This window comes from Engraulis encrasicolus, chromosome 10, assembly GCF_034702125.1.
Source record: "Engraulis encrasicolus isolate BLACKSEA-1 chromosome 10, IST_EnEncr_1.0, whole genome shotgun sequence".
NCBI lineage: Eukaryota > Metazoa > Chordata > Actinopteri > Clupeiformes > Engraulidae > Engraulis > Engraulis encrasicolus.
The window spans coordinates 19,459,815-19,477,314 of NC_085866.1; the positions used below are offsets into that span (position 1 = coordinate 19,459,815).

At 48.0% G+C, this 17,500-nt stretch overlaps 1 protein-coding gene across 1 annotated transcript in view; it reads right to left on the reverse strand.

Moving 5' to 3' along the window:
* Positions 1 to 17,500, reverse strand: part of avpr2aa (arginine vasopressin receptor 2a, duplicate a) — a 44,723-nt gene that overhangs the window by 3,292 nt on the left and 23,931 nt on the right. Inside the window, exons 2-7 of the mRNA XM_063209422.1 lie at positions 14,109 to 14,345; positions 13,795 to 14,009; positions 10,431 to 10,676; positions 8,322 to 8,468; positions 3,447 to 3,618; positions 2,658 to 3,395 (exon numbers count right to left, since the gene is read on the reverse strand). Of these exons, the coding sequence (XP_063065492.1) occupies positions 2,658 to 3,395; positions 3,447 to 3,618; positions 8,322 to 8,468; positions 10,431 to 10,676; positions 13,795 to 14,009; positions 14,109 to 14,345 (1,755 nt within the window). The remainder of the gene's footprint in view (positions 1 to 2,657; positions 3,396 to 3,446; positions 3,619 to 8,321; positions 8,469 to 10,430; positions 10,677 to 13,794; positions 14,010 to 14,108; positions 14,346 to 17,500) is intronic.

Here is a 17,500-nt window from a genome sequence, read left to right on the forward strand (position 1 = left end):
GTAACATACAATATGGGGAGACATAGAGGAGTTACACACCATGGTGTGGTTTATCACTGGTCCATCACTGTCACTCATCAATGTTAAAAGCTCAGTTATTATTTATTACTTCATCACTTTACTGTAATTGGTCCATCACTGTTACTTGTCCTGTCTTGTATTTTGATGTCAGTCTGTAAATGTCAGTCCTGTGTATGTCTAGGTCCTTTCATGGTATAGAGAGAGAGACGTAATTTTAATTTCCTTGCATGACCTGTGCATATGAAGAACCTGACAATAAAAGTTGACTTGACTTGACTTGACTTGATATGGGGATACAGTAGGCACGTTCAGGCCGACAGAGAACCATGCCGGTGCCCGTTTCTGCACCTAATCTCGAACCCGCTGGCATGTTCACGCCGCCTCCTGAAGTCTGAACGTTGGGGAAATATCAGCTCATTTCATGTGATGAATGTATGAAGTCAAATAGCACCTGGGAGTCATCGCGTTTGGCAACGAGGCGATTTTATGTCAAAGAGAAGACATGACAGTAGAGGAACTTGTTCTGGAATGACCTCCTCTACTCCTCCGCTCCACTCCTCCTCTCCTCTTATCCTCCTCCACCACTCTCCCACTCCACTTTTCCTCTCCTCCTCCACACCACTCCTCTTCTCCTCCACTCCTCCATTCTCTAGTCCAAACCTCCTTCTACGTCAGTGATTCTCAAAGTGTGGTCCGGGGACCACTAGTGGTCCGCGACAGAGTTCAGGTGGTCCACGAGGGGATTTCTACTTTTCCAAGATAAGCTAGCAGTAGGCTATATTTGTAACATTTTCATGTTTTCAACACAATAAGACAGGCTTATGATGTGAATAAAAAGTAAGTGATCTGTATAAAAATTAGTAGTGTCAAATTAGCACCCATGAACTGCAAATTCAGTCGATAGGTGGTCCCCGATCATTTTTAGGGGGACAAAGTGGTCCTCTGTCTGGAAAAGTTTGAGAAACACTGTTCTACGTCATCACGGGTTACTTGAGGCCACTGGAGGTTCTAGACCCCCGTAATATGTCCCCTTTCCACGAAGACTCTCTCTCTCTCTCTCTCTCTCTCTCTCTCTCTCTCTCTCTCTCTCTCTCTCTCTCTCTCTCTCTCTCTCTCAGAAGGCATGTTTCCTGTATCTTAGAAATCCACTTCAGATGTGTGTGAAAGCTATGCTGGAACACTCCTCAAATTTCCATTATATCTTGAGCAGTGCACCCTTTCACTTCGACATGTTTATATTTTGAAGTAGCACTTGGGCTTTCATGAGACTGTTATGCTTTTCATTTCACATCTGCTAGTGAAGTAACAATGTGTCCTCTCTCCACAATGACACACAGTGTTTACCGGTATGTAGTTAGCCCAGATAGGCTTTTCGGTGGCGTTTCATTTCACTCATTTCTTCAACACACTTTACATAGCCTACCATACGTACCTTGCTCTAACGACTTCAGGCTGGGCACAGCGAATTGACCAGGGAAGACCGGAGTACTCAGGGTGAATTTAAAAGCTGTTTTATTTTGGTGCATCGTGAGTGCTCTGGTCATCCCTGGGTCTAAAATAAAAACGTTTAAAATGCATCCTAATGCATCTCTAGGTCTAGTAGCCCACTAAAATAAATAAATAAGAAAACTTTTAAAATGCAGGAGAGGTCATCCCTGGGTCTAGTGGTGCGCCAAAATAAAAAAATAAAAAACCTTCAAATGCATCCTGAGTACTCCGGTCATCCCTGAGTCTAGTGGTGTACCCAAATTAAAAAAAAAACATCCTGAATGTTCCGGTCGTCCCTGGTCTAGTCACTGTGAAGTAGCACAGTCTGCACTCTGCAGTCCCAAGACAGCTGTGAGCACCACATCCTTCTTTCCAAGTTCATACCTAAAGCTAAAGCTAAAGCTAACGTGGGTTACACTTTATATGACATACATGTAACTGATGTCATTCTGTTACATGAGCGAGATTCCCTCGAGGCTACCTATACAATTTCTCGTATCAAAGGTGTGGCTTATGGTTGCCTATGGCCATTTTACTTTTTATTTTATTTATTGGGCATTAATAATGTATCATTTGGCTACGTAGCTCATAGCCAATCGTGACAGTTGTATCTGTTCAAAAAAAATCAGCTGCTCAGGTGCTGTCTGTCATGCTGAATGTGTAGGTGTGTTGACAATGTGGAAGACATGTGTTAATTTTCTTGCTAGCCCTTGACTCTGACCTTAGCTGGGTGCATTGGGGTCCCATGCGGCCCACAGCTGCACGAAGAGGAACCGCGACCAGCGGAGGGTGTAGACCAGCACGTACACAGTTTGATGCTCTACAATCCAAACCGCATCAAACACTGACTTTGTGTTGGAATTTTGAATCATTATGTATTGAATGATCTTTTAGTAGAGAAAGTGCGCTCAACTCCGAAACGTTTCTTACAAGGTCTTTGGGTGCGAGCAAACAGCAAAGTTCATGGATAGTAAAAAAGCCGCACTCCCGGATCAGTTTCTTGCAGTTTTAATACTGAGTTATTATGGCAGACAGACAGACGTTTCGGCCTAAGCCTTCTTCAGCGTCTTTGAACGGCTTTTTTACTATATATGTATTGAATGATACCTTATTTTCCTGCACTGGCAGTATAATAGGTGAACCCTGACCTTGGCTGGGTGCGTTGGGGTCCCAGGCGGCCCACAGCTGCACGATGAAGAAGGGCGACCAGCAGATGGTGTAGACCAGCACGATCACCAGCGTCATGCGCACCGTCTTGGACATGGCCCGCGACACGCTGGGGGGCGGGGGGCTGTTGAGGGGGGCGTGAGCTCCCCCACCACCACCACCACCCCCGTGACCTCCGGCGCCGTACGGAGACCCGCTGCTGACACTGTAGCGGCCCTCGTAGGAGGCGTTCAGGGGGCTGCTGTCGCAGGAGAAGGACCCCGAGCCCCTGGCACCGGTCCCGTTAGCGTGACGGGCTGAGCCTCGACTGCAGGTGCGGGGGCGGGCAGGAGGGCTGTCTGGGGCATTGGTGGTGGTGGTGCTGCTGCTGTAGTAAACACACTGATGGTGGACGGACAGGTCTGTTGACATTCTCGTTGATGATGTTGTGCTGGAATGGTTCTGATTGGTGGGGAGGACGTCGGGCGCCGTGGTGGTGGTGTTGTTGTTGCCATGGTTACAGCAGTCCTCCTGTGGGGCATTGTTGGGGCACTGGGTGTAGTGGTTCACCGCACTGCTGGGGCACTGGTTGTACTGGCTGACCGCACAGGGGCAATCGTAGCAGTCCGCCGTGCCATCGGGGTCAAAGTCATTACCGTTACAGTATGGGCGACACGCGTGGCTACCATCGCTCTTCTGGGAAGGGTAGCCACCTCCACCTACACCTCCTCCACCTCCACCTCCACCTCCTCCTCCACCACCACATACATTTCCTCCTCCACCACATACACTTCCTCCTCTCCCCTCCCTGGCTCTGTAGCTGGCTCGTCCCCTCCCCGTTCGCTCGTCCTCCTTCTTCATGCTCTGCAGGCTAAAGAACACCACGTTCTTCTTGAGGTCGGCCGCCACCACCCGCTCCGATTTCAGGTAGATGTTGTCATGGATCTCTCGAAATATGCGCACCTGAAAGCAAGAAAAATGTAAAAATAAAGCACAAGCACAACAACAAGAGAATATGAGAACACCAAAACACACCTCAAACAGAACAGGGCAGGGAAATCAATACGGGCAACTCAGTTTCAAGAAGTGCAGCGTCTGTGAGATTGTTCATTCTAAAACAAGGCTGACTGCAAAAAGCTTTAAAGGTTCAGAACGTAATGTGTTCATTATCAAATAAAGCTTGCGGAATGTTCATGAACTTGTTCTTTTCCATGAATATTTACCACCACAGTCAGTTTCAAATGTATCTAGTGCTGTCAAGTTACTTACTGTTGTACTGTATGCACATATAGGGTGGCCTTGAACTCCTTTACATCATCAAGGACACAATATATAATCTAATATTCTAATAATTGTCTCTTGCTATGACATAACAAGCTCACAACACACATGGGTATTGTTATGCCAATTCTCAGTCCTGGAAAGTGTAAAGGAAGGAAGAGGCAATGCTATTCATTGGACATGAAGCCCCTTAGCGCATGCCGTTCCACCAGTGGAATGCGGCAATAGACACTGAAAAAACGTCACTGCCATACACCACTAAGACAGTGCACAGGGCCTTGAGTAATACATTACCACTTTATCATTGCCATTCTGGTAACAGCTAATTTATAACAGGGGCCGTGTCATACTTAAGTCTTAATGTCTGTGACTAATAGCGTCTGACTTCTACTTAATACAAGAGACCTGCGAAACACATTAGGACACAAAAACAAATAATCTAAGTAGAAAAGTTTCCCAGTGAAAAACAGGAAATAGAGGACGGGAAAAAGCTGCTTAACAATAATGCAGGAATAGATACTGATCAGAGGGCATATCAGGTTCACCTCCGCATATCTCTCTGGAACACGCGGAAATCTACAGCACATGGAACCACGCTTGGTCGGATCCGATGACCGCGTTTGTATGTGTGTGTGTGTGTGAGTGTGAGAGTGAGTGTGAGTGTGTGTGTGTTGTGTCTATGTGTTTGTTTTCTGTGTGTGTGTGTGTGTGTGTGTGTGTGTGTGTGTGTGTGTGTGTGTGTGTGTGTGTGTGTGTGTGTGTGTGTGTGTGTGTGTGTGTGTGTGTGTGTGTGTGTGTGTGTGTGTGTGTGTGTGTGTGTGTGTGTGTGTGGGTGTGGTGTGTGTGTGTGTGTGTGTGTGTGTGTGTGTGTGTGTGTGAGTGAGGGTGAGGGTGTGTGTGTGTGTGTGCGTGCGATGTGCGTGCGTGTGTGTGTGTGAGAGAGAGACAGAGTTTGTGTTTGTGTACAGTATACAGTCCTTGGCCGGAAGTTGCTTTTTCTTATTCTTCTTTGTCCTCCTCCACCTCCTCCTCGTGGTCTGTTTTGTTTAGCCTTTTTTAGCTCAGTGCCTCACAGCCTCACCGATAACAGCCATCAATTTCTCAAGTGGAGAGAATTGCATTTATCTCTACAGGACTCTGAATATCTGGGACCCTGAATAGAAGAGGCCTGTGACCAGAATGCTTCCCTGCATGCATTACAATGCCAACACTGCCCCTCTTTCACCACACACACACACACACGCACGCACGCACGCACGCACGCACGCACGCACGCACGCACGCACGCACGCACACACGCACGCACGCACGCACGCACGCACGCACACACACACACACACACACACACACACACACACACACACACAAATTGTGGACCCTATGTACAATCAGCTCCACTGGATCTCCAGCCATATATCTACGACACCCCTGCAGATTGGCCCCAATGGCAATGAAAGCCCACCTGGGAAACTCCCATTGTCATTGTGACACAGCACTCCACAACACACAGTGTTCACTGCTCACAAAAAAATTGCATTTATGCCTCACCTGCGCAAGGTAGCAGCCCCAAATGGCTCGGGGTACCTCAGTCATGGAGGAGGATGGGGGAGACCACTGGTTAATTACTCCCCCACCAATCTGGTGAGTCGGGAGTCGAACCAGCAATCTTTGGGCTGCAAGTCTGACGCCAGATAACTGCTTACTCATGACTGTCCCAATGACGCACGGGTGCGCAGATGAGAAGATCAAAAGTGGCAAGACTTGGTAATACAGCAGGGTTGCAAAGTGGAAAGGGGGCTGGACTGCTTTAGAGAGGAGTGGAACCACTAGTGTTCCCCCCTGACACCAACCAACCACAAACTGAAGAAGCTGAAATGTCTTGAAAGACTCAAATGTCTTTCAAGCTTCTAGAAGTGCAGCTGCTTACAACTAAGCTCTTTGGATAACACAACCTGGATGGATGAGAATCTTCATAGACGGGAAGACAGAGGGGGGAAGGAAAAGAGGTGAGCACCATCCAGGAGCAGATTGGAAGAGTAAAATAAGGAAAACACCGGAGCGTAAGGTGGCTACCAACCAGTGGTGGAAGAATTGCACACAGGGCCTTAGGGCAAGACACTGATAGGGCCAGGGTGCGATTTGTTCCTGCATTATTGTTAAGCAGCTTTTTCCCGTCCTCTATTTGATATCGCCACTTTTTACACATAATTTTAATCATTTGATATTGCTTACAATCTGAAACATATCCCCCCCTCTGGTTTTCCGACAAATCGCACCCTGGATAGGGCCCCCATACAGTACCCCCACCACCAACACATTAGGGGTCTGGCCCCCCAGGGCAGATGCCCTTCTCGCCCTCCTTATAGCTCCCTCCTCCCCTACTACCAACCACACTTGGCTTAGCCCCTCTAAATCTATCAAACAAACTTGATGGCAGTGTCACACATGCAAAGACGAGGATATCAAAAGTGTCAAGTGTTTCTCGGAAAAAAGGAACAAAATGAATATTTCAAGCTCTGAAAAGACGTCCTGTTGCTTAGAACTAAAATCTTTGGATAACAAGACCTGGATGAATGAAAATCTTCTCAGACAGCCAGGGAATGGTGAAAAGGGTGAGGGCAAAAGAAGCAGATGCCCTCTATGAGTAGATGGCAGTGTCACGCGTGCAAAGACGAGAAGATCAAAAGTTCCAAGTGTTGCTCGGAGATGGAACAAAATGAATCTCTCTAAGAAAGCTCTAAGCTCCAAGAAATAGTCCTGTTGCTCAGAACTTAACTCTTTGGATAACATGGCCTGGATTTATGAAGATTTCACAGACATAAAGGGAATCTAGGGAGATGGGAGAGTGTAAAAGATGGGAACAACTTCTATGAGTACATGGAGAGAATAATAGCAGAAAAAAACACTGTGAGGTGACCACCACCATTTCTGGGCTTGACCCCTCTATAATCAAAGGCAAATACACCTCCATCACCGCCGCCCTCAGTACAGCACAGCACACCTACTGCAGTGTCCTTATAAGGCTACAGGGGTATCACACTGCCTAGCTCCGCGCTTCCCACTCACATTTCACACCTATTCTGACTCGGACCGCTTTCTGCTTTCTGCTTTCCGCTTTTTGGGCTCTGCCAACAGCCGTTACAGTCCAAAGCCAGTCAAAAGTCATCTATCCTCACGGGCTGTCTGGTCTGGGCCCCTCATGGGCCAGAGAAAACATTATGGCTCTCAAGCGTTTTTGTGTTATCTGCCAACCTTTCTGTTCCTGTCAAACTGTGAAAGCAGTTTGAGCTGCATGGTTTGTATGAACGGTGCAATACAAATTGTAATTCTAGTTATAGTGCAGCAGCAGCAACAGCAGCAGCAACAGGAATAGTAGTAGTAGTAGAAGTATTGGTGCCATTATTATGTTTATCGTAATTATGGTATTGCTATTACAAATATCATCGTTATTATTATCTTGGGCATTCGTTTGCACCAAGGGGAGCTACAGCATGGCTCGCTGCATTTATGAAGGTATGTGGGGGAATGTATAAAAACAAGCACAGATCCATGTACTGAATTACATAATTATGTAAGGCGTGCCCTTGAGGCGACCGGGCTGTATAGGTGATACAGGTAGCAGCGTGGGGCTCAGGTACCCTGGGAAGCGGCTTATCTCCGCCTGGCTGACAGGGGCTTTCTCCAGCAGATAATGGAGGAGGGAGAGGAGAGGGGCGGACGTGGAGGACAAGAGGGAGAGGGGTGGGGGAGGTAGCCCGGGGGTAAGGTGGCGGAGGTGATTGTGTGTGTGTGTGTGTGTGTGTGTGTGTGTGTGTGTGTGTGTGTGTGTGTGTGTGTGTGTGTGTGTGTGTTTGTGTGTGTGTGTGTGCGCGCGTGTGCGTACGTGTGTGTGTGTGTGTGTGTGTGTGTGTGTGTGTGTGTTTGTGTGTGTGTGTGTGTGCGCGTGTGTGCGCGAACGTGTGTGTGTGTGTGTGTGTGTGTGTTTGGGGCAGGTAGGCAGCCTCACAGTGGCGATCTATAATGACTGGTGGCCCAGCTGATGCCCCCTCCGATGGGGTAGTGTGTGTTCTTAGGGTAGGGATGCTGAAGCTGGTAGGATGGATAGTGGTAGTGGTGTGGTGTGGTGTGGTGTGGTGCGCTGTGGCGTGGTGTGATGTGATGTGATGTGGTGTGGTCTGGAGGGGTATGAGTGTGTGGAATGCGTGTGTGAGGTGTGCGTGCGTGCGTGCATGCATGCGTGTGTGCATGCGTGCGTGCGTGCATTCGTGCGTGCATGTGTGCGTGCGTGCGTGTGTTTGGGATGGGAGAGAAGCTGGTTAGATGGCCGGGTGGTTGGTGGTGGTGGTGCCGACGGCCCCCTGCTGGCCGCGACAGGACAGACTCACCTGACAAACGGTGATGATGACGGCGGGAAAGACGAAGACGGCCAAGGTCATCCAGGTGATGTAGGCCTTCAGCCCCCACGGCTCTATGAAGTGGCCCCAGCAGTCAAACTCGCCCGGGGCCAGCTCCGACCTGGAGAATATGAAGACCTGAGGGGAGGAGAGGAGAGGAGAGGGAGGGTGGGGAGGGAAGAGCAGAGAAGAACAGATGGAGATGAGGAAGAGAGAGAGTGAAACAGAAGAAGGGGAGAAACAGACAGAGAGAAAGACCAGAGAGAGAAGATAGTGGGATGAAGAGGAGAAAGTGGGAGAGAGAGAGGTAGAGAGAGAGAGAGAGGAAGGAAGGAATTCCGGTCAGTGCCTCTTCAAGTATCAGTCAAACTGACCTCCTTGCCCTTCCCCATCCCACACCTCTTCCATCACATCTCCCTTTTCCCCCCTCCCCCTTCACACATCCCTCCCACCGCTCCTTCTACATATTCCCTCCTTCTTCACATCCCTCCCATCGCTCTTCCTCCTCACCCCCTCCAACCCCTCCTCCTGTCACCAGCCATTAGATGCACAGCCTCCTCCCAGCCCACATGCCTGTCATACATCGCGCCACTCAAGTCCAGCTCTTTGAAGGTATAAATATCTCATAACCCAGGCATGCCTGTCCCATGCCCCCCCCCCCCCCCCCTCTCTCTCTCTCTCTCTCTCTCTCTCTCTCTCTCTCTCTCTCTCTCGGTGGGAGGTAGGGTCCAGGGCAGTGGGCTGAGGTAGGAGTCATTAAGCCAAGGCCAGTTCAGTGGAGAGTTGGCTATAGGTTGAGTTGAGCCCCTCAACAAACTTCAGTTAAGCAGAACACCAGAATGGAATGCCTCACTGTACTGCGCTGTTCTGTTTTGGTGTTTGATTACGGTTACGGGGTTGCCGTAGCGATCATATGATACGGCCGCGGTCCAGGAAGTCATTATCTAAATGTAGAACCGCAGAAACCACCACCGGAACCTTTACTCTGCTATCTGCCACCTTAGATTTGAACAGGAAACAATTAATAATGCAGCATTGGCTATCTACTGAACATATCATTCTGCAGGGCCACTGACTGCTTTGACCTGGCCCGGGACAAAATCGCCTGAAAGCCCCCACACACACACACTCAATACTGTCACTGTAATGGGGGGATCCTATTCTGGGATCCCCACTCTCCTAGGGCCCGGGACAACTGACCCCTTTGCCTAACCCTGTTGCCTTCCCTGTCTATCTACAAGGACACAGGCCTGCAGACGGACATTCCAGGCTCAAAAGGTAAAAGTCCCGTCACATATTTTCTCCCTCCAACTCACTGAACCAGCTAATCCCTAAGGTAGATTAGTAAAATCACCTGCGATGACAGGACAGGTAGAAGGAAAACGTGACAAGAACATTTACAGTACATCCTCAATCCAGTTTGTCCGACCGTCAAATACTGTATCTTCCTTGCTGGGCCACAGCCTAGCACAGTGCACTGAGGTTATGTAGTCCATTCACTGGTCCTGCGACAGCCACTGCCACCTGCAGTAAGGTCATGCAGTCAAAGACGATCCATATGCCAAGATATGCCAAGACTTCATGGCAGGCCATGTCCATGGGAGCTAAGTGGAGGTCAGTTCAGAGCTGCATGCAAGGGCAGTGTGTGTGCGAGTCTGATCCGTGACCAATGTTTCGGTGAATCCTGGACTCGTGGTTGGTCCACAGGACAGGAGACATCACGAAGGGGTATTTGTGTTACTCACTTCAGGCAATCCAGCTTCTAGGAAGAGGCTCATCATGGCAACTCTAGGAATACCCGCCATGATTGGCACAGTGTTAAGGGGGTGTAGTTGTGGTAGTCTTCTAGGACTGGCCCTTCCCACTGGTAGTGAGGCAACTGGGGCCTAGTGCTTAGGGCGTTGGTCATTCAATCTGGGGGTTGTAGGATTGAATCCCACCTGATCTCTCCCTACACCTTCATCCGTGGCTGAAGTGCCCTTGAGCAAGGCACCTAGCCCCACATTGCTCCAGGGCCTGTCTCCAATACCCTGTACCTAAATAAATGTTAGCTGCTTTGGATGAAAGCGCCAGCTACTACTAAGTGCACAGTGTACCTACCTGTGGAATGCTGAAGACCAGGGCCAGTGCCCAGGCGATGAGTACGGGGGTGTTGCAGCGCGACACGGCACCTCCTCTGTAGGCCTGCAGGGGGCAGCAGATGGCGTAGTGGCGGTCCACCGTCATAGCAACGATCATGTAGGAGGAGGCGAACATGCCCACGATCTGCAGGTACTTCACCAGGCGACACAGCGCGTCGGGGCCCTGGAACCGCTCCGTGATGTCCCACACCAGCTGCGGAAGGACCTGGGCAGGATATACAAGGGATTTAGTTCAGATAACAACAGTAGTATTGACTTGAAGAACGCAAGAGCATTGAGGCCCTGGAAACGCTCTGTGATGCCCCACACCACCTGCACAAGCACCAGGGGAGTGAACTGAAGAGATATTGATCGGGAGACAACAGTGGTAATGACAAAGGACATTGGGATCCATAAGAACACAGCATTGGTAATTAACTTGTAAATGAATTAATTAGCAATACGCTAATCAATCAAGTAATTAATTAGTAATTAGTTACTTAGTAATGAATATGCCTGTGACTAAGAAATTGACAATAAAGAACCCTTTGGTTAGAATGAGAGTGTGAGCAGAACAAGAAGGGAACAGGGTCAAGGAACAAGGAGACAGTCTGTGATGTCCCACACCCACTGGGGTAGGACCTAGGGGGAGAGGAGGGTGGGGTGGGGGTGGGGGGTAAAGAATATCTGTGAACATTCTCATTCATCCATGTTTGACATCCTTTGTACGGTATGTCTAAAGGCAATGCAAGTTTATTTATACAGCGAATGTCACACACAGACAGAGGCAGTTTGACATGGGTTTCACAAAGATAAAAGTAAGCAACAAATACCAGACGAAAATTTGATTAAAACGATGAAAGTAATACACAAGAATAAAAAGATGATAAACAAAAGGATGAAAGTATAATTTAGAAGTTCAAATAAGTTAAAAGCATTCAAGGAAAGCATCTGATAACAGCCTACACCAGCTGGAGAAGGAAATGCAAGTTTATAGAAGTGTATGAAGATTCTCATTCATCTGGTCTTGTTGTTATCCAGACAGTTGAGTTGTAAGCAAGTGGACTGCTTTTAAGGAACACTTTGTTCCTTAACTGAGGAGCTACAGAATCTGGTAGAGTGTACAAGTGTACAATTCTTCAGACAGCTGTGTTAATGATTTGTTTTAAGATATGTACATGAGAGTGGGTAGGAGCGATTTTTAAGGATACATGGACATGCATGATACAAGAATAGAAGCATAAAAGCATATTAATTTTTTTTTATTTGAGATGCAGAACAAAACATGTTAAGAATCATCACATGATTTGTCGAAGGGGCGATCGGAGCGATATAAGGACACCAGGATACAAGCACACAAGCACACAAGGATACAAGGCTATTTATCATATTTGAGAGGCAGAACAAAGGATTTTATTCAGAAAACAGCCGTTGTAATTAATATGATTTGTCGAATGAAAGTCACAGGAGCGATATGAGGATACAAGGGCACATGAGCACAAGGTTACAAGGATATTTATTTGTTATTCGAGGGGGAGGACAAAAGACATTGTTCAGATGACAGCGGTAGTAATCATATGATTTGTAGGGTGACGCTCTATGTATGCAGGAGGCTGTGAGGGAGAGCAAGAGAGAAAGACAAGGATGCAGGGATACAAAGCAGGCAAGGGCACAGGAATACAAGGATATTCATCTGCTTTTGTGAGACACTGGGTGGAGTAGGAGATGCTGTGGAATTGCTGTTTGTCGGCCCTGTCTGTGTGAGGGGAGGGGGTGGGTATTAAAGTGCCTGGAGTGCAGTTTGGGATAACGAAGGGCAGGAGAGGACTGGGTGAAAAAAATCAAACCGGGCATTTTCAGACAAGATCAGTCCACCAGGCACTGGCAAAGACAATGAAGCCTGTGTCATCATTTTTAGTCATCTGATATCATATTTTCACCACAACAGTCCAAATGCTTTATTTATATCTGACTGTTACAGACAGACCCGCTGTAGTGGTATGAGAACTGATATTGATATTGCAGAGGGTCAGGCTAAAATCATCCTCAGTCCACCAGGGAAATGCCTTGTATGTCCTAAGGCTAACCCAGCCATGACAAAGGGCAGGGTTGGAATAGACAATTGTGTGTGGGGTATGGAGGGGGTTGATGAGTCTATAAAAACCTAAAATATCTAGGGACAGCACCAGTGACACTTTAACTCGAACAGAGGTGGCTTAAGCTAATACTGTATGATGTAGGCCTACGTAACTGCAATAAAGACCGGGAGTGGTCGTGCTGTTGAAAACAAAAAAATATTTTCAGTTTTAAAGTATATATTTCATTTATCAAAGTTTTTGAAGTTCAGAGTTGGGAGGGCTTTTTTCAAAGATTTTAATATTTTTTGGATGTCCAAAGGTGTCCAAAGGTGATGTGTTTTCATAATTTGCGGGGAGATAAATCCTCAAAGACTGAAAATCTACTCTGATGTTTTTGTAGTGCACAGGCTGACAGAAGGGTTGTCTGTCACCTGGAGGAAATCCACCATGACGCATGTGAAGTGTGAAGTCCTAAAATGGTTGAACTCTGATGGTTTGCCTGCTGCGTAGATGACTAACATGCTGCAATGTCTCTCAGCTGGAAGAAGGCAATCCCAACACCATGTCTGGTGTCCATCAATGTTCATAGAGAGTGTGGAGCTGCATCCAGCTTACAGGTATTATCCACCGTTACAAGGGAGGCACCATTAGCCTGCCACAGTATTTGGGTAGCAGTCCCTAGTCATTCATTCATCCATCCTAAAAATCATTCAGAAGGGCTATGAGCACTCTAACAGGAACGAGCTGACTGGAAATCCGGTGGTAGCACGAAAAAACATTGAAATGGACGGGTTAGTGGGCGTGGTAATTAGGTGGATGAATGAACAGTACTACTTTGTATGTTGTTATGAAGTAGTTGCACAAACAGCTAGTTGGATTGCTGACAATTCCATCTGCACCAAAAGGCTGTAATTGAGTGAACAGGGATCAGCTCAACGGGTGTTTTGGCTGAGATGGCTATTAAAGGTGGAGGGTTTCACTAAGCCATGGCCTAATGGTGAGGGAGGTGGTCATAAGATCTGAGGGTTGCAGGTTCGAAACCCACCCTTGCTTCTCCCTACACCTCCATCCATGACTGAAGTGCCCTGGAGCGAGGCACCTAACCCCATATTGCTCATGGGACTGTAACCAATAGCCTGTAAATAACTGTAAGTCGCTATGGAAAAAATTGTCAGCTAAGTGTAATGTAATGAAGCGTGTGGAGCTGTATGAATGTAATGCAATGCAATATTAAGTATTGTAGAGAGTTGGCATAATATCTCTCACCTGAAAAAATGCCACCACCAGGTCCGCTACACACAGGTTGACCATGAACATGTGCATGGGCGCGTTGTGCTTGCGCCGTCGGAGCAGCACCCAGAGCACGAAGCTGTTGCCCAGGGTGGTGAGGGCCAGCACCAAGCCCAGCACAGCGATCTCCGCCTGGGCCAGCATCTCGTCACGCGCCTGGGGAGGCGCAGGTGTGCCCTGGGCCCCACCACCTACAAAGGCAGAGAGAAAGTGAGTTTGATTTGGCAATGTCACAGTAGATCCGCTGTTCTTATGCATCTGGTGCATCAAGTAAAGTTAAAATGTATCACCTGTGCCATTGTCGGGAAGGAGCCAGAAGTGTGACCCCCCGGTGGTGTGTGTGCCGTTGGGGATGGAGGCGGTGGTGGCGGTGCCTGGGAAGAGGGCGGAGGTCAGGTTCATCCACCCCGACGAAGCAGACGCAACCACCGCTGCTGCTGAGGAGGAGGATGCTGATGCAGCCGCGGAGGAGGAGGAGGACCAAGCCAGTCCATCCCAACCGACCTCCCCAGAGACGGCCTCCATGCCTGGGGAGAGACGAGAGAGGAGAGAGGTGAGTGTGGACCCTGGACCAGAGGGTGTGGAGATGGACCACAGAGGTCCATGGAGCAGGGCTGCGACTGGACTGCCAAGTGAGGTCAAGTAATTTTACTTCCATAGAACATTTACTAAACACAACAGTTCACCCCAAAGTGCTTCACTACTGGTGCTTCAAAGTGTTCCCCAAAGTGCTTCATACTGGCCAATTTCTACAGTTGTACAATAGAAAATGGCCATTTCACAGACTCGTATGGTACACAGTAAATGTTGTGGTGTTAATTCAACACTTATAGAGTTGATTTGACATCATTTGGACTCAAATGAACTCTCTAAGTGTTAAATGAACACTGCATAATTTACTGTGTAACACCACTGCTCAAGACAGACGAGCCCGGTAATCAAGTCTGCTCAACGTGTTTGCAACATCCATTGCCTTCGAATCCAACAATGTATAAGGAAGGCCAAATGCATCATATCTGATCCACAGCACCCCAGCTACACTCACTTCACCCTACTACCATCTGGCCACAGATATACAGAATCATACACGCACACATCAGCCAGCTAAGGGACAGCTTCTTCCCTCAAGATAAAAAAACACTCCTCCTTCACTCGTCATCTCTTTTCTCAACCCTTTTTTACTGCAACTTTTTAAAATTGTCTACATTTCTACATTCCTTTTGAGGTCAAAGAAGTCAATTGTCCCGGGTCCCAGGGAAGGGGAGGCCCAGATTTGGGTGGGTCCTCATTGCATTGCATGTATTGGGTGAAAGGGTCCTCCCCTTCAGATTACTTTGTCCCAAGCCTGGCCAAAGCTGTCAGCAGCCCTGGAAGGGAGACACATGGAGAGGGGAAGGGGATGGGATGTGCAGTGAAATGAGGAATGGAGGGCAGAGGATGTGAAGGAAGAGGGGAAGTGGATCATGAAAACAGCGAGGTTGAAGGTTGAAAGAGGTCGAGGTTGATTGAATAGGGTCCAACTCAATCTCCTGTCCTCTGTGACCTTGTGATGTGAGCCAAGACGTCACTGATGATAGAAGTTGTATTCAGTATCTTGCAAAATCACAATTCAAAGGTCAATTTATCAATCAAGATTTTGAATGGGGAAAAGTTCTCCAAAGGTTTGTCTGCATAGGCTGACAGCGGGGAAACTTAGTTGCTTTCTCCACGGAGGCAGGGCGCCATCAGCGAAGCATGAGGCCACAAGTGAAAGGAGAGGACGGGAGGATTCTAGTTTGAGATGGACCCATGAGGGAGGGGTGAGTCATTGAGAGCCATGAGGTAGGGATTGGGAAGGAAAGATGAGGACAGAGGAGGTTACCATGGAGACCTGTGGGTGATGGGAACAGGGGCTGAAAAGGGAGAAAGTGGGAGTTTGGAGCGCACTGAAGAGAGGGGAAGGGGTAAGTACATGTCATTGGGGGGGGGGGTCATGGATGGTGACAGAGCTAGGGTTGCAGTGGAGTGATGAAAGGAGTGTAGGGTGAAATGTAGGCCTACAGTAAAGGATTGGGGTGTTTACCATAGGGGCCCGTTCAGGGAAGGCAACGTGGAAAGGGAAAGACGGGGGGGGGGGGGGGGTGCGGGCTGTGTGTGCAAAGGGGTCAGTTGTCCTGGCAACGGTCTCATTACATTGAAGGCATTGGGTGGGGGCCTTTCAGATGACTTTGTCCCAGGCCCGGCCAAAGCTGTCAGCAGCCCTTGGGCCGTCTGATTGGAGAGGAGGTAAGCGGGGTAGACCCGTAGAGAGGAGGTCCGTATACAGTAGAGAGAGCGAGAAGAGAAGTGGGGAGAGGGAGATATGAAGGATGAGGGGGGGGGGAGTAGGAGTAGATGATGATTACCCATATGTAGACAGAGGTGCGGTGTGGGGTTAGACCGAGGAGGTCCGTAGAGAGAGAGAGAGAGAGAGAGAGGGGTGGGGGGGTCAACAGGCCTATTATAGTATGTCAGAGGGCAGTGCTGCAATGTGGTTAACATCACCCGTTGTTCTAAACGCTCTCACACACTCCTTGACCTGCGAAGCAATGAGTCAGAGCAATCATTGCATGCGTCCCCTCAAGTTATCTGATTTTACTCTGATTATCCTCTACTGATGTTCTGAATGTAAGGGTCAGTTGCAAAGTGCATGCGTTGTTGTTCTCCTCTTTCTCTCTCTTCTCCTCCTTCTCATCTTTATCTCTCTCTCTCCTCCTCCTCTTCTTTGTCATTTTCTCTTCTTCCCTGTTCCTCTCTCTCCACATGCAATCATCCCTTTTTTGGGCTCTTTCCATTTTGTGATCCCGAGCGATTTTTGTTGTTTGTTTTGCTGGCATCTGTATTGTTTTGTGTCAAGAAGCAGGAGACAAATGTTAATATAAGCTACTCCTTAGGCCAGCAAAACAAACAGAGAGAAGAGAAGAGAAGAGAAGAGAAGAGAAGAGAAGAGAAGAGAAGAGAAGAGAAGAGAAGAGAAGAGAAGAGAAGAGAAGAGAAGAGAAGAGAAGAGAAGAGAAGAGAAGAGAAGAAGGCAGTGGGGGATGTCGACATGATGCAGCAAGACAAAACAAATTAAACTGATCAGATTGGGTTTTTTTGACGCGCTCACTTCACTAATCCATAATGTCTCCATTTCATAACAAACATCTCTGAGTGAAATAATGCATTTAACGATTAAACTGAACGGCGGCTATGAAGAATGATCATTGCACTCACACAGTAAATGAACTTGTGAATAGAACTTGTGTGAAATGACAAATTCCGTTCCAGCCTTCATTCATGATGCAATTCATTTTGGAATGCTCCCACAAGGCCCACCTGATGTTTGTGTGGGAACATTGCAGCTTTTTACACAGCTGCTGGGGGAAAAGCTGCATGGAAGTACTTTTAAAATAACATGATACACATGAGATTCCTGTATGAAAACGTTCAAACGTTCAAAAGTCCACATACTGTTCTGTGTTTTCATCAGTATTATTATTAAAATGTTCTCCTTTCCCAAATATTTCCTTGTAAATCGCCTTTGGGGTTGTAATCAGCCCGCTAATCACTCTTGGGCACGGACAGCTGCTTAAGTGCAGCTTGACTCGTGCGTCAAGTTAAGTGAAATGAGTCCGTGCCGTGCCAGGCATTTTTAGGATCGAGCGAGCGAGGAGGGATCAGT